The 23841-nt window shown below is 43.0% G+C and overlaps 2 protein-coding genes across 5 annotated transcripts; one reads left to right on the top strand and one right to left on the bottom strand.

Annotated features, from left to right (window-relative positions):
• The first annotated feature begins 1328 nt into the window (after nt 1-1328).
• LOC311598615 (methyl-CpG-binding domain protein 3-like 2B) lies at nt 1329-4848 on the top strand. The gene is made up of 3 exons (XM_084783835.1): nt 1329-1562; nt 3207-3344; nt 4068-4848. Exons 2-3 carry the CDS (start codon nt 3300-3302, stop codon nt 4701-4703), a joined length of 681 nt encoding a protein of 226 aa, XP_084639961.1. The 5' UTR covers nt 1329-1562; nt 3207-3299; the 3' UTR covers nt 4704-4848.
• A 15911-nt stretch (nt 4849-20759) lies between these two features.
• Nucleotides 20760-23208, bottom strand: LOC311598608 (protein NYNRIN-like). 4 transcript variants are annotated; one of them, XM_084783818.1, is made up of 2 exons: nt 21427-23172; nt 20760-21018 (listed from the first exon to the last, which is right to left on the bottom strand). In XM_084783818.1, exons 1-2 carry the CDS (start codon nt 23044-23046, stop codon nt 20767-20769), a joined length of 1872 nt encoding a protein of 623 aa, XP_084639944.1. In that variant the 5' UTR covers nt 23047-23172; the 3' UTR covers nt 20760-20766. The 4 variants fall into 4 exon arrangements, with proteins under 4 accessions (XP_084639944.1, XP_084639945.1, XP_084639946.1 ...); XM_084783819.1 differs by having other exon boundaries at nt 20760-21164; nt 21609-23172; XM_084783820.1 differs by having other exon boundaries at nt 20982-21164; nt 21427-23208.
• Nucleotides 23209-23841: the final 633 nt, after the last annotated feature.

Genomic DNA, 23841 nt, shown 5'->3' with positions numbered 1-23841 from the left:
TTAATATAGAGAATGCTCTTATTTTCAGTTCAGTATCGAGGTACAATATTTTAATATATTGTAACTTAAAAATTGAAATGACTAGGGTTTCCTCACTTATTTTATGATAATTGTGAATCTAATTTTGGAATGTGTGGATATACCTTATAGTATGACTTTTAGCATGGTATCTATACTTAGTGTTCATTATAGAAATCACATAATGCCTCATATATGAGATATTCTACCGGAAAACATTATACTCTTGTGTTTCAAATATTTTTTTAACGATTTAGAGAATATTTTATTATTGTATTTATTTAGGACACATTTGTTTAGTGATAGTATACTTTTAATGAGCTCCTTTGCTGGAGACTCAGTTCATGAATGACTTCCCTAGCATGTATTCATTTCTAACTCTAGCGCTAAGAAAGTAAATAAAAAGATAATAGAATTGACTCAGTGTTGCAGGAGCTATAATGAGAGGTTGAGGCAAGAGAATTTTGAGTTTGAAATAAGCCCATCTTTTACAATCCTGATTTTTACTCCATTCAAAGAGTTGAAGGTACATTCATTATTTATGTCCACGTGATGTAATCAATATTTTTGAATGGATTTTTAAATCATGGGCATATTGGTAGTCTTTACATTGGATACTTAAAAATAACTGTCAGTCTTGTTCTTCAGTATTAAGAAGTTTATACGGCATTGTTATCTGGTAGGATTCAAGGTTAATACAACTTATTACTTGCATCCTCTTGTGCCTGTTGAGGCTTCATTAGCTACATGCTGTATGATCAGATTTACAGAAAGTTCTGTGAGGAGATGAGAAGCAGGTACCCGCCATTAATCCTAGAACACCAGAGGCAGAGACACCCAAATCTGTGTGATTTTGAGACTACCTGGGTCTACAAAAGGATTCCAGGACAACCAAGGATTTACACAGAAACCCTGCATAAAAAAACAAAACAATTTTTCAAAAGTACCTGGGTGTGGTGGCACACGCCTTTAATCCTAGCAATTGAAAGGCAAAGGTAGCTGGATCCCTGTGAGGTCAAGGCCATCATGGTCTACAAAGCCAATCCTGGCAGCCTAGGCTATACAGAGAAACCTTCACTGGATAGAGAGACAGAGGGGAGCGGGGGGAGGAGAGACAGAGAGATAGAGAGAGCTGATAGGTAGAAGACTCCTTACTTGTGTGTCCAGAAGGTTAGATTTTTAATTTCACCCATTCTCCCCATCACAATTACTTATTAAAAATGATTACCCCCTCAGGCATCTCACAACAGCCAAATACCCAAAGGCAAAACCAACCCTGAGGGTGTGCCCAGGGCATTAAAAAAGGAGATTACACAAGGTAATTTAACTATGATAATACCAATATACTTGGCCTTAGGGTGTGGTCTTCAGTTCTCTATATAAAAGCAAGAAGCAAAAAACCCAGTCCAGAGGCCCTAGGAGGTGGTCACACAGTGGAGCCCTTCTTCAAGGTACAGCTGTTGTGCAGAGAGATCAGAAGGCACAGCCTCTCTTAGCTAAACGGCAGACCTTCCAGCAAGATTGATGAGACCAGGGATCTGGTGGTGAGTGGAAATCCTCAGTCCATTGATTTATACTTTTCCCAGTCCAGGAATTCTCATATAGAAGTACTACTGATAGTTAATATAGAGAAAGCCCTTATTTTCAGTTCACTATGAATCTACTAAATTTTAATCTATGATTACATTAAAATTTAAGATTATTACAGTTTTTTACTGATGCTATGCCCCCTTTGAATCTAAATTTGGAAGCTATGGAGGTACCTGATAATCTGATTTTTAACATGATATCTGTAAATAGTATTCATTGTATATATCACATAATTCTATGTATAAGAGACCTTCCCCAGTAAAGGAAGTTGTATTTTGTGTTTCAAATAGGTTTTTAAACTTTTAGAGAATATATTATAATTGTATTATTTCATGACTCATTTGATTACTGACCTTACACTTTTATTGATCTCCTTGGTCTGAGTCTTCATCAACACCTTGCCTACCATGTTTGTGTTCTAGTCATAGGACTAAGAAAGTGAATAATAAGATATTGGAAACCACTCAGTATTGTTGGGTGCTAACTGGGAATTTTGAGGCAGTAGATCGTGAGAAGGAAGCAAGTCTGTGGTTAATAATCCTGTTTTAATGGATACTTGATACTACTGACCTTGGGGGAGATTAACCAATGACTATTAGTTTATTTGGTTTTTATATGGGTTGTGGTAGTGTGTTTGTATGTTTGTCTGGTTTAGGTTTTTTTTAAAGTGAATTAACTATGCCCTGTGTTATCCTTGGTGTAGTGTACTTAGCCTCTGTGAGTTGGCATTTTCCCTCTATTATCTTGTGAAGGGACTGATTTGTGGATAGGTACTGTTTTGATTTTGCTTTTCAGGGAATACCTTATTTTCATTAAGTGAAATAATTGTTAGTTTTGCTGGGTATTATAGTCAGGATTGGCATAGGTGGTCTCTGGCTATGTCCAAGGCCTCTGTGCAGGCCTTCTGACCTTTTGTTCTCTTCACAAATGTCTGTTGTGATTCTGATGGATTTGCCATTACATGGTACTTGGCCATTTACCTTTGTGGAGAATAATAAAGTTTTCTTTGTTCTGTACGGTTTGAGATTTGAGCATTTTGTGACAATAGGATTTTATACTCTCAAGATTTCTTAATGCCAGTCTTGGTGGCACACACCTTTATTCCCAACACTATGGAGGCACAGGCAGGAAGCTCACTCTGAGTTTGAAGCCTGCTTAGTTTACTGTGACAGTGGGTTTTTTTAATCTTTTCTTCTTCTTCTTCTTCCTCTTCTTCCTCCTTTTCTTCCTCTTCGTTTTTCGAAACAGGGCTTCTCTTGTGTCCTGACTGTCCTGTACTAGCTGGTAAAAGGCTGGCCTAAAATTCACAGAAACTGCCTGCCTCTTATTCCCAGAGTTGCTGGAATTAAACTGCTCTATCAAGCCTGTCTTATTTAACCCAGGGATAATCTGTATAACAGAGTCCTAGCTGTCCTGGACTGCCTTGCAGAGCAGACTGGCCTTGAACTCACAAAGATCTGGTTGCCACTGCCTATGGGCTGCTGAGATTAAAGTCCTATACAACCACACCCAGTTTCCTTGACAGTCTGAACAGGCTTTGCTTTATTTGTGGGAGGGATTACCTGGCAATTAAGATACCTCTCTCTTTTTCTATATAGAAGGAGAATTAGATTGGAAAGACAGTCATTTGCAGCTTCACAAACCCTGTCTGTGTCTCTGCGGTGGAGCCTTTAAGAACAAACTCTACAACCATGGAGGGGACCTCAGGAAACTCAGTTCCAAGCCAGCCTTTGATCGTGAGTACATAATTCACATTAAGTGTGGAATGGTCATCCTTGTTTTCTCTTTATACTTAAAGCTCCCTATGTTCATGCACATTTGTACTTTAAAATAAAATTATCTCAAAAAATATAACTTGGTGTCTTCTGAAAGTTGCTATTTGCTAATACTATTTGGAAGACATATAGGACGGAATCCATCAGTCCATAATGACAACTTTAATCTATGATAGGTATTTCTGCAAGTTTTTGTCCTTCTCTGGACAGCTAGTGTTCTTGCCCAAACTTGAGTGGAGGGCTTCTACACTAGTGATGCCTGTGTGCCACTGAGGGTAGATTTGGAACATCAGTGACCATGAGAAAGAAAAGCTGAGCGATGCACCTTGACAGGAAGACAGAGGAAATCTGTTTGCAACTGGCTTAGTAGAGACAGACATGCCCAGCTTTTAATCCTCCCTAGTCACATGACCTAGATTAATTAGAAGCCTCATAACCACAACCTTCATAACAAAAGCCTTAGTACCTGGGTAAAGATTCAAAATATGTTGCCTCTTCCTCCACATTTTGTGTCCTAATATTTGAGTTTTAGAAACTTTCACAGAGAACTTTCATCTATACCTTGATCTGAGAGTTGTTTCTCTTGAGAAAATGAAGGAATGACCAAACAAAAACTCTGACAATTGTGTATATATAGTAGTATATGAGATCCTGTGCTGTTTACATTTCTCTTTGTTTTCAAAGGGAACACTGAGAAGAAGCATCATACCCAAGAAACTACAAGAGAAGAGAGAGGCTTTGGAAGCCAAGAGAAAGTTCAGGGCCAGAACAAAAACCAGAACCCGACTTGGGGTAACTACCAGTGGTCCTATGAGGTTGACCAGTTGCATCTTCCAAAAGCCTGTGTCTAGAATAACTTCTTACCCTGGGAATATCACCATGAGAAGGAAAGACCAAGAGAACCTGGAGAAACCCCAGCAGCTGTCTGCTTTGTTGAGGTTGAATGATCTTCAGTCTGGAGACAGGAAAGTGAACATTTTATATCCTCTGGATCCTAATACCAATGTAAACCAAAGTGCACTGGGAATGCAGGATGAAGCCAGTGGTGTTAAGGATCTGCACACTTCCACAGAGTTCAGCCCTGCTCAGCACTCATCTTTGGAAGAGGAACAAGAGGCTCCTCAGCAGTCACTATCTTTCTACAGTCGAGGAGTAACAAGGCCAATGTCTCTTCAGCTGTCACCATCTTATGAGAGAAAAGGAGTGACTATTGCAGACATCCAGAAACAGGCCAGGAAGGTGAAGAGAGCCAGAAAGAGACTGGCTGAGGCCTTGGAGGAAGATAGGCTTGCCAGGCTGGTGGAGAACATGAGGGAGTGAACAGTCATAGGTCTTCAGATATCCACATTTTAAAAGTTTTCAAAGCACATATTGTGGCCTTTGTAAGTTCTACTTGAAGTATCTTTATCTGACTTGTATGTAATTTTGTATTGATTTATTAAAAAATACTTGCTCTAAGAACTAATCAAGTCTCCTTTCCCGATTTCTTTATTTTCCCACATGCCCTCCCTCCTCTCCCCTACTTTCTTTCCATAGTCCTCAGAGAGGGAGAGCCCTTCTCCCTTATCAATTGAGCCCAGCTTATCAAGTCTCATCAGGACTTCCTGCATCCTCTTTCTCTGTATCCTGGTAAGGGATCTTGCAAGGAGGAGGTGGTCCTAGTGCAGGCAACTGAGTCCATGGCAGTGAAAGCCTCTGATCCCTCAACACATTTATTATTACTGATATTTGTATGAAAAGTGAATCTTTATTATATACCAATCTGGGTTTTAAACTTCTCATCTATTTTTTTCAGTTATATTTTATTTTTCAGCTTGTTGTTATTTACAGTGAGCTCTACCACAGCTAGAGCTACAAGATAAAATTTATGTGAAAAAAATTATCCTAAACTCAAAATATATAATTTGCCTTCAAAGAAATTAAATACATTATTAGTTTTAAATTGGTGCTTGAACATTTTAGAAGAGGGGGTTTCAATGTGACATTTGGACCCACATAACTGTCAGAGATACTAAAGGAAAAAATCTTATAAGATACTATAAAACAAAGAAGCCACTTATTAGACTGGATTAGAGGATATGGTCTAAGCAGCCCAGCAATGGCTCTCTCACAACCAGAATTCCAAGAATCATGTAAGTGTTAAGCCCAGAGATTGGATGACTCTACAGTACAAATACAGACCTGAAGGCTTTCTGGATAGATAATTGTCTCCAGTCTCTGTTAGAATCCTGCTGAGGTCAGATTTTGTATTGATCCCAGCAGTAACATACAATAAATGGAAGTCATGAGGGAGGGCAAGCAGAAAAAGCAAAAGCTTCTGCCATGTCATGTGGACTGTCAACAAGAGTGGCCCAGGTTGACAATGAATCTTTATACTTCAAATTACTCCGTAAAGGAAATGTCTTTTTCACCCAGGAGTGGTGGTACATGCTTTAGATCTTAGCACATGGGAACAGAGGCAGATCTCTGTGAATTGGAGGACATTTTGGGCAAAACAGTAAGTTTTAGGATAGTTAGATATACAAAATAGAGACCCTGTCTCAGAGAGAGGTCATTACAGTTGAGGAAAAAGAAAGACTGAGAGAGAGAAAGAGAGAGAGAGAGAATTCCCTATTGGGTTTCTAAAAGCTTATTTTAAATTTTACCGAATCTCCTCATCACAGTACTTTCTTCAAATTTATTATCACCTCATCAATGGAAGTGTATGTGATAAACCCTGCCTCAGGCATCTGACTACAGCCAAATACCAAAAAGGCAAATTCCAAGCTTAAGGTATACCCAGGGCTTTACAGAAGGAGATTATACAAGATAAGTCAATTATGCTAATAGCAACAAACTCCCCCTTAGGGTGGGGTCTTCAGATCTCTATATAAGGGCTTGAGAAGCATAAAACTCAGTCAGTTCAGAGGCCCTTGGAGGTGGTCACACAGTGGAGCCCTTCTTCAAGGTACAGCTGTTGTCTAGAGAGATCAGAAGGCACAGCCTCTCTGAAGCACAGGGCAAGCTTTGATAAGACCAGGGACCTGGAGGTGAGTGGAAATCCTCAGTCCATAGATTTCTATTTTCTCTGAGTCCAGGGATTCTCATATAGAAGTACTTGTGATAATTGATATAGAGAATGCTCTCATTTTCAGTTCATTATTGAGCTTCAAATTTTTATTCTATCCTAATATTAAAATTAAGATGAGTATGGTTTCCTCAATTATTTTATGATCCTTGTGAATCTAACTTTGGAAAGTGTGGAGATACCTTATAGTATGACTTTTAGCATGGTATCTATACTTAGTGTTCATTATAGAAATCATATAATGCCAAATATATGAGATATTCCACTGGAAAAACTTATATTCTTGTGTTTCAAATATGTTTTTAACTATTTAGATAATATTTTATTAATGTATTGATTTAGGACACATTTGTTTAATGATGTTATACTTTTAATGAGCTCCTTTTCTGGAGACTCAGTTCATGAACGACTTCCATGGCATATATTCATTTCTAGCTCTAGCACTAAGAAAGTAATTAAAAAGAAAATGGAAACCACTCAGTTTTGCGGGAGCAATAATGAGAGGTTGAGGTAAGAGAATTTTGAATATGAAGGAAGGTCATCGTTAACAATCCTGATTTTCATCCCATTCAAAAAGTTGAGTGTACATTTATTATTTAGGTCCACGTGATGTAATCAATATTTTGGAGTGATTTTTAAATAAGGGATAGATTGGTTGTCTTTACATTGTTATACTTAAAAATAACTCCCAGTCTTATTCTTCAGCAATGAGAAGTTTATACTGCATTGTTATATGGTAGGATGCAAGGTTAATACAACTTATTATTTCCATCCTCTGGTATATTTGAGGCTTCATTGGTTACATGCTGTATGGTCAGATTTACAGAAAGTTCTGTGAGGAGATGAGAAGAAGGCACATGCCTTTAATCCCAGCACTCCAGAGGCAGAGAGAGCCAAATCTGTGTGATTTTGAGACTCTGGGTCTATAAAAGGATCCCAGGACAACCAAGGATTTACACAGAAACCCTGCCTAACAAACAAAACAAAAATTAAAATCTACATGGGTGTGGTGGCAATCGCCTTTAATCCTCCCACTTGAAAGGCAGAGGTAGGTGGGTCCCTGTGAGGTCAAGGCCAGCAGGTCTACAAAGCAAATCCAGGTAGTCAAGGCTACACAGAGAAAGCCTGATGGAAAGAGGGGGGTAGGGGAGGGGAGACAGAGAGACTGAGAGGGCTGATAGGTAGAGGACTCCTTACTTGGGTGTCCAGAAGCTTAGATTTTTATTTATTTATTTTTTTAAATACATTTTTATTAATTTATACATATTACATCTCAGTTGTTAGCCCATCCCATGTATCCTCCCATTCCTCCCTTCCTCCCACTTCCCCCCTACTCCCCTCCCCTCCCCTAAGTCTGTGTCTGAGGGGGACCTCCTCCCCCTGAATATCAGAAGCTTAGATTTTTAATTTAACCCATTCTCCCCATCACAATTAGTTATTAAAATTGATTATCAACTTATCAATGGGAGGGTCTGTGATAAACCCTAGGGTCTGCACTAGTGATGCCTGTGTGCCACTGAGAGTAGATTTGGAACATCAGTGACCATGAGAAAGAAAAGCTGAAAGGGTCACCTTTAAAGGAAAATGGAATAAATCTGTTTGTAACTGGTTTGGTAGATACAGACATGCTCAGCTTTTAATCCTTCCTAGTCACATGACCTAGATGGTTTAGAAGCCTGGTAACTAGCACCTACATTATAGCAGCCTTGGTGCTTTGCATAGACTCAAAATATTATGCCTCATCCTACACATTTTTGGGTGCAAATACTTGAGTTTTAGAAACTTTCACAAATAACTTTAGTCCATATCTTGATCAGAGGGCTCTTTCTTCTGAGAAAATGCAGGATAAACCATCCAGGACCTAAGAAATTTGTATATACATAGTAGGATATGTGATCCTGTGCTGTTTACATTTCTCTTAGTTTTCAAGGGGAGGACTCAGAAGAAGGATGATACCCCAGACACTGGAACAGAGCATGGTGGCTGCTCGGCTGAGGGCCTGGATGGATGCAAGTGGAGAAGGTCCTTCCCAGATATGCCCTGAGGCGGAGACTGAAGGTGGTAGCTGACCTTTGCCTCAGGCCATGGCCAGATAAAAAACAGGCATGCTTCTTGCAGTGGGCCCAGCAGAGACAGGGCTCCCTCCACTTGTGCTGCAGGAAGATGCAGATCTGGGCTCAGCCTGTGCATGGAGCCAGGCAAATCTTGACTGTGTTTCCTTCGGAGCACCTGAAGGAACTGGAACTGAACACAGAGTGGAATGTGTCCTTGTTGGCCCAATTTGCTCCCTGCCTGTGTCAGATGAGACACCTTCGCAAACTCTCCCTGGCGCCCATCTCCAAGAACATCTTTATGCTTGGCCCCAGGACAAGAGAGAGAGAAGAGAAGTGGGTGTCCAAGTTCCTTCCTCAGTTCTCCAGATTCCACTGTCTCCGGCATCTCTCCACGAGGAGAGTTGACTTTCTCAGAGACTACATGAGACAGGCCCTTGGGTAAGTGAGGATGGGGAGCTGGGAAAACTACCAGAGCAGACCTTCCTCTTGGCTTGGAATGACTAGTGGTTCAGGAAGCCTGCCAGTCACTGGGATGGATATTCGACTTCACATGTGAATGCCCACTTGTTTCTGTTTAGTTGCAGTGTCTACTGAATCAAGGTCTCCACCGAGCTCTCATGAAGGGGAGGACTCAAGTGTGCTAAAGAGCAATAGGCCAGACCTGGCAAGGATGGTTTGTGGTCCTGGTGGAAATGAGCCCCAACCAATCCAATGGGAGGGGAAGAGGAAGGGGAGAGTGAAGTCGGGAGTGGGAGGACTCCACATCACTCTGTGGCAGTGAGCACTGGGCTGAGGTCTGTGAGAACTGTCCCAGTGTCATGGGTCTAATGGTTTGGGGCCAAGTAGAGCTGAGTGCCTGGGACAGTGATCACAGTGTGGGTGTCAGAGGACAGCAGAGCAACTGTGCAGAGGCTATGATGGAGCCCAGGGTCATGGAGCCCACAGGAATCATCCCTAGATCTGGTCAGGTTTTTCATGGTTTGGAACTTCTCCCTTGTGCTTTCTGGGTTTCTGGGTTGATCCGGTTTTCGGCTTGAGAGGGAAGCCAGGAGACGATGGTGGGTGTGATTTGACTGAGCAGATTTCAAAAGCAAGCATCTTCAAGAATGCCCTTGATGTTTGGGTCAAACTGACCTAGGGGCACCTGGGTCCTTCCTCCTCTACGTAAAGCCACCCCACACTCTGCAATGCCACTTTCTATGACTAATGCCCTGATCTATCCCTAGGTGCCTGGTGATCCCCTTGGAGAACCTGTCCATCACTCACCACCGCGTGTCCCAGGCCGACTTGGAGTACCTCTCTGTGTGTCCAAATCTCTTCCAGCTAAAGCATCTGGACATGAGAGGTGTGGTGCTCACATCTTTGGATGTCATGCCTCTGCGAGTTCTCCTAGACCAGGTGACAGAGACTTTGCAGTCCCTGGACTTGAAGGGTTGTAAGATGAGGGACTCTCACCTCACTGTCCTCATGCCTGCCCTCAGCAAGTGCTCCCAGCTCACCAAGGTCCGTTTTGTTGACAATGAATTCTCCATGACCATCCTAAAGGAACTGTGGCAGCACACAGACAACTGGAACAAGATGGAGGTGGAACAGTACCCTGCCCCTCTGGAGTGCTATGTTGCCTTAGGCTATGTCTCCATGAGGAGATTTGCACAGCTTTTTCCTGAGCTACTATCTACACTCAGGGCCTTAAGGCAGCCCAAGAGCATCGTCTTTGCTACAGGCCTATGCCCTCAATGTAGAGTGCGCTCTTTCTATGATTTGGCATCCAGACTCTGTTATTGCCTGCGCTGAAACGTCAACTTGACATCTACATTGGAAGAGGGAGAAGGCTTGGGACACAGCTCTCATTCTGGGGAGCTAGGGCTTCTGCTTTGAAACACTGCATAGATGGTCAGAAGTACAATCCTGTGTGCTGAGTTGGATCTAAGAAGAGGACCAGGACCTGGATAACAATGGGGCTGTGGGAAAGTGGGTCCTTGTGGTGTCACCAAGACAGTTGTGCCTCTATGAATGGCTCCTCTCGGGACAGGATAAACAGTGGCTTTGTCCTGGTACTGGAAACCTTGATGTGCACACTCTGGGGATTTTTTGTGGTTCTTATGCTCACTGCCACGCTGTGTCCAGCCTAGGGACTTGGGTGACTCTTTGGAAAAGACTGGGATCTAAGCGTGAGGCCGGGATCGGGGAAGGCGGGTCCAGGTCACATTGGCTTCCATCCAATAAATCATTTTATGATACTTCTTCTCTTCTCAAGTTGCAGCCCATTTGTAGGACTATTCAATTCCATCACAATCATTTGATACTCAAATGCCCAACATAGACACACTCCCTATGAAGGGGGTTTTCCTGGATCCCACACATTCAAGCCACAGGGCTCCATGGAGCCTTTACCAGTTCCTGAAGGGAAAGAGAGACCAGCCCAGGGCCAAGGGAACAGGTTTTGCTGCTTCTTTTAACTTCAGGATTAAAATTCCTTTTTTCTCAGTGTAAAGCCTCACTTCCACCAGGCTGTCCTAGCCATCTTGATCTGTCTGTCTCTGTGACATTCCCCACCTTGCCCCAGTCTATCAAGGCTACATACCTCATATCTTTAGCGCCATATAGCTTCCTATACATTCCAGAGCTCTATGAAGCAGCCATAGTGGAGAGGAAGGTGTCCAATTATTCACACACCTCTCTGCTGGAGAACACGCTCCTTGACTTCACAAAGGAACACTATTTCATGTTCTTAGTCGCAGTCTCTGTGTTCTTTGATATGAAGATCCCAAAGTTTCTGTTTTTAGATAAATACTCATGGGCAAGATAATGAGGTCAAAGCCTGCAAGCTTGGAGAGGTAGAGAAAAACCACCAAGCCCACATTCCTACTCAGCACATGGAGCTATGGGAAATGCCCAAGGGTCTCTCTAGCTCAGAGGACAGCCCAGGAGGAAACGGACAGAACAATCCAATGTCAAAGCCTTGCAAAGTTCATAGTCCCCAAACACAAAGTCCAAGTGGCTGAATAGCTCAAAATAAACAACCAAAAGCTCGTGAGTTCAGGGGACCCTTCTATATCTACATGTCATCTCTAGTAACCCCCAACTCAGAAGTCTTTCCTACTTTCTTTTTTAAAAAATATACATTAGTAAATTATTCAAATTACATCCCAATTTTTATCCCAGTCCTTGTATCCTCTCATTCCTCCCAACGTCCCTCCCATTTTCCCCTTCCCCCTTCCTCTATGACTGTGACTGACGTGGATGTCCTCCACCTGTATAAGGTTAAAGGGTATCAAGTCTCTTCTTTGTAGCCTCCTATGCTTCCTCTAAGTTCCACCAGGCCTCTCCATCCAGGAGAGGTGGTTAAATATGGGACACCAGAGTTCCTGTGAAAGTCATTCCCCACTCTCCACTCAACAGTGAAGAATGTCCTGTCCATTGGCTAGATCTGGGTAGGGTTCGAAGTTTGCTGCATGAATTGTCCTTGGCTGGTGCCACATTTTGAGCAGGAGCCCTGGGTCCATATCCACCCATCATAATATTCTTCCTCTAGGTTTCTAGGACCTTCTGCATCTTTTTACTTCCACATTCTCCCTTGCTTCTCTCACCTAGAGTCCCAATGGGAATTCTTCCCCTCTGTCCCATGTTCCTGGTAAGTGAAGACTTTCATGGGACATGCCCCTTGGTCAGCTGGTTTCCCCTTCTGCCTTTTGACAGAGGGTTATCAGTGTTCAATCCTTTCTATAGAAAACTTTCCTTTGAAAGTTGTGTGCTAGGACATGCTGAACCACACCCTAATCACCAGTCTGTAATACACAGAAAGTTCTTGGATTCAAGGTGTATGTTAGGGCTCCATTGCAGTAAACGATACATAGGATATTACAGCCTTCAATCTCAGGGATCACAATGGGATCAAGATCCAGCAGTGTCAATGTTTAAATATTTTATGGAAAAAAGTATATGTATATATATATATATATATATATAGATAGATAGATATAGATATAGATATAGATATAGATATAGATATAGATATAGATATAGATATAGATATATCTGTGAAGGCATAAGTACTTTTTGCCCCTTTCTGCACAGGAATACATCAATACTGGACTATTTTTTCTTCAGTGGAATATTTATTGAACACATGATGCTCTTAACAACACTCTGCTATGCCTACAGAAGTGAACCTAGCATAGCTATCCTGTAAGAGGCTCCACCGAGTACTGGATCCAAACAGATGCTGAGATTCCCCAGCCAAACATTATCCTAAGCTCAGAGAGTATTTTGGCAAAGTAAGGGGAAGGATAGAAGGGCCAGGAAGGAACATGAATTCCATAGGAAGTCCAACACAGCCAAGTAAATCACCTGGACAAGAGGGCAACTTTGGAGACTGAAGCACCAAACAACAAAGGACTAGGCATAGACTGGACCCTTTACACTCCTAGAATTGATGGGCAGCTTGGATTGCTAGAAGTTGAAGTTCGAATTTATACTTCTTTATAGGACAATCCCAAACTAAGGACCTCAAGAACAAATACAAGAAGAAACAAACAAACAAAATATACACAACAAAGAAAACTATTGAAGGCTGCAAGGGAAAGGGACAAATAACATTTAATGGCCAAGCTATCAGAATTAAACCCGACTTCTCAGCAGAGACCATAAAAGCCTGAAGGGCCTGGACAGAGATCCTGAAAACCCTAAGGGGCCACAGATGCCAGATCAGACTAGTTTACCCAGCAAAACTATCAATGAAAATGAAGAAACAACACACCCAATTTGAGCGATACACTGAAAGCAGTGCTAAGAGGAAAATACATACCACTAAGTACCTTTAAAAAGAAATTGGAAACATGCCACATAAGCAACTTATTGACACACCTGGAAGCCCTAGGAAAAAACAAGCAGAAACACCAAAGAGGAGTAGACATCTGGAAATAATCAAACTCAGGGTTGAAATTAATAAATTAGAAACAGAGAAAACAGTCCAAAGAATCAACAAAACCAAGAGCTGATTTCCTGAATATGGAGGATCTTCTTATGTACTGACATACTCTTCAGTTTCTTTCTTCAGAGACTTGAAGTCTTTCCCTTGTTTGGTTAGAGTTAAACCAAGACACTTTATGTCTTTATTTTCTTCTGGCTGTCGTAAAGGTGATATTTCCCTAATTTCTTTCTCAGCCCATTTGTCTTTTGTAGACATGAGAGTTACTTTTTTATTTTTGGTGAATTTTTTATCCAGCTGTTCAATTATATCCCAAAAAAGAACATTCAGCACTCTTTAAAGGAGTTGGACATTTCTTTACATGTTTATTGACCTTTGTGCTATCCTCTTTTGTGTAAGGGCTTAGAAATTTGCAAACCATTCTCCAAATCATTTCTGTTCCTTTTCGTCAATGCGTTCTAATGGAGTATGGAAACCAAAACACTCCTCACACATTGTGGTTTTCTCCTATTGTTTTAAATCCAGTTTGATTAAATATTAGAAACTATTATAATTAATGTGTTATACATATTATAACTTTCCCTATCTATTTTTAAGTTGTAGTGCCAAAAGATTATATTTTCTCATACCTGTAAAGTTCTCTATCTTCTGTTATTAAATTAAATTTATTGATTATGTAAAACCAAAATTCCAAGAAAGAATGTATTAAGTGTTGAGCTGAAGAATAGTTTGGAAGGTAGAACACACTAAAATATTCCAAAGTAATGAGTGAAGGACATTTCAAAGTAAGAGCTGAGCCACTTCAGCATATTCTGTAAGATGTGCTTAAAATTAAAGCCTGAGTGTCAGAAACAAAAGTATCCAAGCAAGCTGGATGTCAGACTACTTGGTATTAATCTGAGCACATGGGCAGTGGAGGAAGGAGTATAGGACACATAAGGCTTTCCTGACTGTAGAGGAATTGTAGCCAACTTGAGGGGAGCCTAGTACTAAACAAAACAAGAAAGAAATAAACTCTCCCATCACTAAAACAAAACCAACCAACCAACCAACCAAACAAACAAAATTCAAGTCCTTACATTTAAGTATGATTCACAAACTTATATCTAAACAATTCCACCATTTCTAGTCTAAGGAGTCTAGGTTAACATTACTAGACCCTTTACTGTTCTACAAATGAAAGCTGGAAACAAGGGTCTGCAATATTTTTTATAAATCCAAGAAGACCTGTATTCTTCTTTTTTCTCTTTCTTTCTTTCTTTCTTTCTTTCTTTCTTTCTTTCTTTCTTTCTTTCTTTCTTTCTTTCTTCTTGTTACATCTCAATGATTATCCCATGCCTTGTATCCTCCCATTCCTCCCTCCCTCCCATTTTCCCCTTACTCCCCTATGACTAAGACCTGTATTCTTTAATCATTACCATCTTCATCATCATCTACTTAGGCATTCTAGGTAATATAAGAAAGCATAGGCCATATAAGAACCAGGAATGGCAGCTCATAGTAGATACGATGAATGAGACATAATTTCTCAGATCAGAATTCTATACCTAGTGGCAATACTGAACTCAAACATAGATACATAGGAGCCGGTTCCAAATAGCCTTTATTATGTTTAGAAAAGTGCCTTGTATTCCCAATCTCTCCAGAACTTTAAACATAAATGGGTGTTGGATTTTGTCAAATGCTTTTTCTGCATCTAAAGAGATGATCATGTGGTTTTTCTCTTTCGGTTTGTTTATATGGTGGATTACATTGATAGATTTCCATATGTTAAACCATTCCTGCATGCCTGGAATGAAACCTACCTGGTCATGGTGAATGATGTCTTTGATATTCTGTTGTATTCACTTTGCGAGTATTTTGTTGAGTATTTTTGCATCGATGTTCATAAGAGAAATTGGTCTGAAATTCTCTTTTTTTGTTGGGAATCTGTGGGGTTTAGGTATCAATGTGACTGTGGCCTCATAGAAGGAGTTTGGTAATATTCCGTCCATTTCTATCTTTCGGAATAGCTTGAATAGTATCGGTATTAGCTCCTCTTTGAAGGACTGTTAGAATTCTGCGCTGAAACCATCTGGCCCTGGGCTTTTTTTGGTTGGGAGACTATCAATGGTTACTTCTATTTCTATAGGCGAAATAGGGCTATTTAATTTGTTTATCTGGTCTTGGTTCAATTTTGGTAAATGGAATAGGTTGAGAAATTTGTCCATTTCCCTTAAATTTTCAAATTTTGTGGCATAAATGTCTTTGAAGTAGATTCTTACGATTCTTTGTATTTCTTCGGTGTCTGTTGTTATGTCTCCCTTTTCATTTCTGATTTTGTTAATTTGGATAGTGTTTCTCTGTCTTTTAGTTAGATTGGCTAATGGTTTGTCTATCTTGTTAATTTTCTCAAAGAACCAGCTCTTGTTTTTGTTGATTCTTTGGATAGTTCTCTTTGTTGCTAATTTATTGATTTCAGCCCTGAGTTTGATTATTCCCAGGCGTCTACTCTTCGTGGGTGTTTCTGCTTCTTTTTTTTCTAGAGGTTCCAGATGTGTTGTTAAGTTGTTTATGTGGGATGATTCCATTTTCTTTTTAAAGGCACTTAGTGCTATGAATTTTCCTCTTAGCACTGCTTTCAATGTGTCCCACTAATTTGGGTATGTTGTTCCATCATTTTCATTGAATTTCAGGAAGTCTTTTATTTCTTCCCTTATTTCTTCCATAACCCATGTGTCATTAAGTAGAAAGTTGTTTAGTTTCCACGTGTTGGTATGCTTTTTGTTATTTCTATTGTTGTTGAAGTCCAGCCTTAGACCATGGTGATCTGATAAGATACAAGGTATTATGTCAATCTTCTTGTATCTATTGAGGTTTGCTTCATGACCAACTATGTGATCAATTTTAGAGAACATTCCATGGGCTGCTGAGAAAAAGGTATACTCCTTTGCGTTTGGGTGGAAAGTGCTGTAGATATCTGTTAGATCCATTTGATTCATGACATTGGTTAATGAGGTTATTTCCCGGCTTAGTTTTTGAATCAAAGTCCTATCCTTGAGTGAAAGTGGGGTGTTGAAGTCTCCCACTATTAATGTGTGGGTATCGATGAGTGGGGCAAGCATTGTTAATAACTCTTTTACAAATGTGGGAGCCCTTGTATTTGGAGCATAGATGTTCAAAATCATGATGTCTTCTTGGTTGACTTTACCTTTGACGATTACGAATTGTCCATCCTCGTCTCTTTTGACTAATTTTGGTTGAAAGTCTACTTTATTAGATATTAGAATAGATACCCCAGCTTGTTTCTTGTGACCATTTGCTTGGAATATTTTTCCCCAACCATTTACTCTGAGGCAATGTCTGTCCTTGTGGTTGAGATGTGTTTCTTGAATGCAGAAGAATGTTGAGTTTTGTTTATGCATCCACTCTGTTAGTCTGTGTCTTTCTTTGGAGAGTTGAGACCATTGACGTTGAAAGATATTAATGACCAGTGATTGGTAAGTCCCTTCACTTTTCGTATTTGTAACAATCGAGTTTTTGTGAAGTTGTGATTTTGCAATGGTGTAGTTACTTATTTCTTATGTATTTTTGGTTGTAGTTTGACCAGTTGGGGTGGAGTTTTCCTTCTAGTAACTTCTGTAAACCCGAATTTGCGGCGAGGTACTGTTTGAATTTGTTTTTGTCATGGAATATCTTGTCTTCTCCGCCAATGGTTATTGATAATTTTGCTGGATATAGTAGTCTTGCCTGGTATCTTTGCTCTCGTAGGGTTTGCGGAACCTCTGTCCAGGCCCTTCTGGCTTTCATGCTCTCTGCTGAAAAGTCAGGAGTAATTCTGATAGGTTTGCCTTCATATGTTTCTCATCCTTTTTCTCTTGCCGCTTTTAATGATTTTCCTTGTTCTGTATATTTTGTGTTGTTATTATTATGTGGCAGGAAGATTTTCTTTTCGGGTCTATTCTATTTGGTGTTCTGTAGGCCTCTTGTATGCTTGTATGCATCTCTTTCTTCAAATTGGGGAAATTTTCTTCTATTATTTGATTAAAGAAATTTTCTGGGCTGTGGAGGGTTGTCTTCTCTTTCCTCTATCCCTATCATTCTCATGTTTTGTCTTTTCAGGTTGTCTTTTATTTCCTGAACGCTTTGTGTCAGGAACTTTTCAGATTTAGCATTATCCTGGATGGTTGTTTCCAATTGTGCGATTGTATCTTCAAGTCCCGATATTCATTCTTCCATTTCATGCAGTCTGTTAGATAAGGCCACCTCTGAGATGCTTGCTTTCTTTTCTGATGCTTCTCAATCACGTTTTTCTTCCGTGTGTTCTCTTATGATAGCTTCCATTTTTATCTTCAGGTCTTGAACTGTTTTAATGATTTCCTTCATCTGGTTATTTGTATTTTGCTGAAATTCTTCAAATGCCCCTTTATATGACTCTTTTAAGTCTTCATCCCTCTTGTTTGCTTCCTCCTGCATTTGTTTACAGATTTTATTTGTTTCTTCCATTATCATCTTACTTACTAAGGACTTGAGGTCACTTTCATGTATATCAATTGTTGTGGGGTTCTCCAGTTTGTTTTCATTAGGATTGCTGGGATCTGGAGATGCCATCCTGTTTTGGTTTTTGTTAGCATTCTTTCATTGTCCCCTTGTCATTTTGGTGACTCTAGCTTTGGGAGGTGGTTTGTAGTGACCTTCCCTGTTTGGGAGTGGATAGTTGATGTCTGATTATAGGTAGGGTGCCCTTACCTGTGGGGATCAGGGAGTATTTCCCTGGACCAGGCCGGTGATTCAGATTCTACTCCTGGAGATTTTTCTCAACACTTTATGCTCCAGGCTGAGTCATGCAAAGTAGGTTTTGAAAGACCCTCCTCACGGAGTGTCCTTCGTCAGGGAGACCCTCCCCAAGAACCAGCGAAACCAAAGTCCGGTTGCAAATGCAAGAGGCTTTATTGATTACACGGGTACCCGGGCGACACAGTCTATCGGATGACTGGCGCGCCGAGTGAAGGGGAGGAAACCCTTTTATAGGGTGAGAAGCAGGAAGCGGGGGTTACAGAAGCGAGAAGCATAGTTACAGGGTCTTGATTGGCTAACTTAATGCGGCTAGATTTAGCTCTGGTTAGGGCTTTGGAATCAGGAAATGTTTAGGCTAGCCTATTCACTGACCATACATCCTGTTTTTTCAATAACTTGGCCAGAACCGCTTGTGTAGACCTTGTGAAATGGTGGGTGACCATGAACCTTGTGACGTCTGCGAGCCTTGTGACATGGTGGTATTTTTCCAGTCTGACTGAGCCTTTCAGGTGACCTCCCTTAACCATTGTACAAGCCTTACAAAATAGAATCATTTACAAAATAGCAAGCCTTGACTAAACAACATTTAGAAGTGGGGTCTTTCATTCCCCTCTTTTTCTATGAACTAGAATGGAATCTTTCATTCTATTTCAGTTTCCATTTCCTGCTTCAGGCGATGGTATTGCTGGGTGAGGACCATCGCTTGGATTATGGATAACCTATCTTTCATGAATTGGACCAATCTGTTGAGGATTCAGGGTCCAAATAGGAGAATCAAGAGTATAATAATGATTGGTCCTAGCAGGGAGGAGATTATGGTGGTAAACCAGGGGGACCCATTAAACCATCTCTCGTACCATGACTGGCCTGACTCAAAGAGACGCTGTCTCTGCTTTAGTCTCTCTCTTAATTTGCTCATACTATCTCTGACTAGCCCAGTATGATCCGCATAGAAACAGCATTCCTCCTTCAGAGCTGCACAGAGTCCACCTTCTTGAAGGAACAGAATGTCCAGTCCTCTCCTGTTCTGGAGGACCACCTCAGAGAGTGAGGTTAATGATTTTTCTAGGGCCGATATAGATTCTTCTAATGCCACAAGATCGGTGTGCATGGCCTGCTGGAGCTGTCTGAACTGGTATGTTTCAGCTAGGGCGGTGGCTCCTGTTCCTATTCCTGCAGCTATTCCTCCCACGGTGAGACCACCTAACAACAAGGCTAGGGTGAGGGAGACAGGTTCTCTGGGATGTCTGGTCATTCCTTCATAATGAGAGTATATATAACTAGGGTGATGGTAGGTAACCCTGGGCCAGACTTCGACCAGAACACAGAAGTCACTGGTTTGGTTAAGCACTGTGGCTGACACACAGGGGGTTAGTCCCGAGTTGCAGGCCCATTGAGTCCCAGTAGGCCCGGTGAGCCAATATTTGCCGGGATAGATCGTGAGGGTTTTGTTGCATAGGGCCTGATGGGAGTGGGGCACTTTTCCTAAGCAGAGCCCTTTTCCAGTAACTTCGGGTAGGGTTAACTTGTGTCTGCTGTTCTGAGAGCAGCTTGAGGGGGCCGAGGTGTAATTGGAGTAATTTCCTGTTACCGCAATTCCCTCGTAATAAGGTGGGGCTGAGCTCAAACACAGCCAGCATTCTTGGGTTCTACGAGGGTCAGAAAAGTTTAGGGTTAAAAAGGCCCCTTCTAAGACCTGCAGGAGGCGATCCCCTGTCCCTGGGTAGGGGGTGGACATAGGAGAGGAGTTAGGTACAGGAGAGGAATCAGGTACTGAATATGACCTTGATGGTGTGGGTTGGGGTAGTACCTGTGGTTTTGGCTGGGCCTGACGCGGCTCAGTGAGGACGGGATTCGGGCCTATAGCCAGAGTGGAAGCTGTAGTTAGGGATAATTTGATTATAAAAGTCAATCCAGGGTCTTTTCCCGGGGCATATAATCGCAGTCCCCACTTGTTTCCCTGGAGCCAGTGACGATTTTGTCTTCCTTTGTCTGTAAACTTAATGACCAAAGGGTTGCAATAGCTATTCCAGCAAGGTTGAGGGCAGTTAGGGTCATTGGTGTGATTTTTCTTTACTACAATTAAGTCCCAGCTAGAGGAAGGGTTCCAGGAGGCCTCGCCTGTAGTTTCGCATCCCCATGAAGCACAATAGAAATTAGTAATCCCTCCACATTGACGTCTAAACTGTCGGGATTGACCTTGCCCTGGACATACATAGAACTCAGCAGACCGGAGGTTAGTCCGGGTGTAATGATTTGAACATCCATACAGATCGGATGGTATACGGATGGGGAGGTTGCCTGATGGAGGGCTGTCCTTAGAGCATGAAGTCTCACTGAGTTCAGGGAGATTAGGGCCAGGGAACCAGACAGGTGACTCGCCTGCCATTTTACAGAGGTCTGGGGTCAAATCCGGCCACCAAGTCCATAGGGCGTGAGTTCCAGAAGTGGACCATATGACATCTCCCTGGTTGTTTAGAACTTCCCAGGTTTGGGACTTGGGCACGTGCGGGCCAGCTAAGGCCCCTGGGATCCACAAGACAATATAGAGGAGGATTAAGAACGAGTGAGTCTTATCTTGAGCGGGTTTGGAGTCCGCTGGAGATGCCATCTCTCTTCAGTTGGTTCCCCGGGGGCCGGGTTCCCCGGGCTGGTTTGAGCTGCCTTTACGTGGGAAGCGTGGATCCAGGCGGCGATCCCATCTACTTTGAGTGCGGTGGAAGTGGTCAGGAGAACCGAGTAGGGTCCTTTCCAACGTGGTTCCAGGGTCTTGGAATTGTGTCGTCTGACCCATACAGAGTCCCCCACCTGGTAGGGGTGAGGAACCAAAGGTTTGTTAAGCTGTTCTCTATATGCTGCTGCTAGAGGTTTCCATACCTCTTTCTGGACCATCTGTAGAGCCTTTAGGTGGGCCCATAGGGAGGGACTGTTGGCATAATCGGCAACTTCAGAATCTAGGAAATTAACAATAGGAGGGGGTGAGCCATACATGATTTCAAAGGGTGTGAGTCCGTGTGGCCCTGGGGTGTTACGGGCACGATATAATGCTAAGGGGAGGAGGGTCACCCAGTCTCTAGTGCCAGTTGCAAGCGTTAATTTAGTTAAAGTCTCCTTGATGGTTCTATTGGCTCGTTCTACCTGACCTGAACTCTGGGGGCGGTAGGCACAATGTAATTTCCAATCGATCCCCAATAGCTGGACCACCAACTGACTTACCTGGGAGATGAAGGCGGGGCCGTTGTCCGACCCTATTACCTGGGGCATTCCGTACCGGGGAAAGATGTCATCCAGGAGCTTCTTCGAGACCACCTTAGCTGTCTCATGCTTGGTGGGGAAGGCTTCAATCCATCCGGAGAAGGTATCTATAAAAACTAGTAGGTACTTATAGCCATACATACCGGGCTTGATCTCAGTGAAGTCGATCTCCCAATGGGTGCCGGGGCGGTGCCCCCTCAGTCTAGCCCCTTGCGCAAGAGGGTTTTTACTAGCGTTGACCTGGGCACAGGCCACGCAGGAGTCTGTTGCCCGTTTGATGGCCTCCTCCTTTCCTAATAGGAATAATCCAGTCTCTTCCCTCTTCAGGAGTGTGCTCATTTTCCGTGCACTCAGATGGGTTAGCTTGTGGAAAAAGTCAATCAAGTAGGCAGTGGCCTTGAGCGGGGCCACGACCTTGCCCTGGTAGGTCCATTGATCAGGGGTAGCACAGGTGGCCCCCATTTTCTGTAGCAGGTGAATGTCTTTTTCCGTGTATTCCCAGCCTCGGCGGGCTTGGGAATCTGACTGGGAGCCTTCGGAGGTTTGGTCGGCGGTGACCAGAAGTTTGCTAGCCCTTTTCCCGGAGAGTGCTGCCAAGCGAGCGGCTTTATCAGCCATCCTGTTTCCCTCTGCCTCCAGGGAAGTTCCTTTCTGGTGCCCGGGGCAGTGTATGATGCTGAGTTCATGGGGCAAGTGTAGGGCTTTTAGCAGGGCCAGTATCTCAGTCTTATTTTTAATTTCTTTGCCCTCCGAGGTCAGTAGGCCCCTCCTCCGGTAAATTTCTCCATGGATATGGGCTGTGGCAAAGGCATACCTGCTGTCGGTGTATACGTTGAGGCGTTTACCGCTGGCCAGCTGCAGTGCTTTGGTCAGAGCTATCAGCTCGGCACGCTGGGCTGATGTCCCCGGGGGGAGAGGGCTGGACCAAATTACATCCTTGGTGGTTGTTACGGCGGCTCCTGCTCGCCGTTCTCCATTTTCCAGGAAACTGCTGCCGTCCGTAAACCAGGTGCAGTCAGCATTCCGGAGGGGCTGGTCGGTTAGATCAGGGCGGGTCCCGTGAGTCTCAGCCAGTATCTGCAGACAATCATGGTTATCGGGGGGCTCGGGCGAGGGAAGTAGGGAGGCAGGGTTCAGAGTCACAGGGGGTCCGAAAGTGACTTTTTCAGGGTCCAGCAAAAGAGTCTGATAATGGGTCATCCGGGCATTAGACAACCATCTGTCAGGCGGCTGCCTGATTAAGGCTTCCATGGCATGAGGAGCCAGGATGGTGAGAGGCTGTCCCATTGTCAACTTGCCAGAGTCTTTGACCAGGATGGCCACTGCTGAGGCTACTGGATCTAACTTTTTGGATAGATAAGCGATGGGACGCCGCCATGGCCCGAGCTTTTGCGTGAGCACTCCTTTTGCATACCCAGACCTTTCGTCAACGTACAGTTCAAAGGGTTTGGTCAGGTCTGGAAGTCCCAGGGCTGGGGAGGAAAGTAAGGCTTCTTTGATGGCATCGAATGCCTGCTGCTGGGGTTTTTCCCAGGTAAAGAGAGTACTTTGCTTGGTGAGGGGGTATAAAGGGGCTGCCATCTCTGCGAATCCTGGGATCCAGAGCCGGCAGAAGCCTGCTGTACCCAGGAATTCCCGGAGTTGTCTCTGGGTCTTGGGCACGGGGATCTGGAGGATTGCTTGCTTTCTTGCCTGGGTTAGCCACCTTTTCCCCTCTCTGATCTGGTATCCCAAATAAGTCACCTGGGGCTGACAGATTTGGGCCTTTTTAAATGAGGCCCGATATCCCAAGTGTCTTCAAGAGGGCCTCTGTCCCAGCCCGACAATCATCCTCAGTCTGGGCGGCCAATAAAAGGTCATCAACATATTGCAACAAGATTAAGGTTGGGTGTTGGACTCGGAAGTCCGCCAGGTCTCTATGCAAGGCTTCATCGAACAGGGTAGGGCTGTTTTTAAATCCTTGGGGTAGTCTAGTCCAAGTTAGCTGCCCAGACAGTCCCTTTTCTGGGTCCTTCCATTCGAAGGCAAAGATGGGTTGGCTGTCCGGGTGGAGCCTTAGGCTGAAGAAGGCATCCTTTAAATCTAGGACTGTATACCAGATGTGTGATGGGGGCAGGCTGGTCAGGAGGTTATAGGGATTTGGCACAGTTGGGTGGATGTCCTCAACCCGCCTATTAACTTCCCTTAAGTCCTGGACAGGGCGATAGTCATTAGTCCCGGGCTTCTTAACAGGAAGTAAGGGGGTGTTCCAGGGGGATTGGCATGACACCAGTATCCCTTGGTCCAGCAATCTCTGAATATGGGGCCGTATGCCTTGGTAGGCTTCCTGAGACATGGGATACTGCTTTATAGAAACTGGGGTTGCCGTAGCTTTTA

The sequence above is a fragment of the Acomys minous genome, assembly GCF_964271855.1.
Source record: "Acomys minous genome assembly, chromosome: 5".
In the NCBI taxonomy this organism is placed as follows: Eukaryota; Metazoa; Chordata; class Mammalia; order Rodentia; family Muridae; genus Acomys; species Acomys minous.
The sequence above is the reverse complement of the archived record's forward strand: the minus strand, read 5'-3'. Positions and strand labels throughout refer to the sequence as shown.

Excerpts from the sequence above, each read along its gene's own strand:
- LOC311598615 (XM_084783835.1), top strand. The coding sequence starts at position 3,300 with ATGGAGGGGACCTCAGGAAACTCAGTTCCAAGCCAGCCTTTGATC. Across the intron at positions 3,345-4,067 it reads TTCCAAGCCAGCCTTTGATC|GGAACACTGAGAAGAAGCAT; the intron begins GTGAGTACATAA and ends TTGTTTTCAAAG.
- LOC311598608 (XM_084783818.1), bottom strand. The coding sequence starts at position 23,046 with ATGGCAGCCCCTTTATACCCCCTCACCAAGCAAAGTACTCTCTTTACC. Across the intron at positions 21,019-21,426 it reads GCCCCGCCTTCATCTCCCAG|GTGGGGGACTCTGTATGGGT; the intron begins GTAAGTCAGTTG and ends CACCCCTACCAG.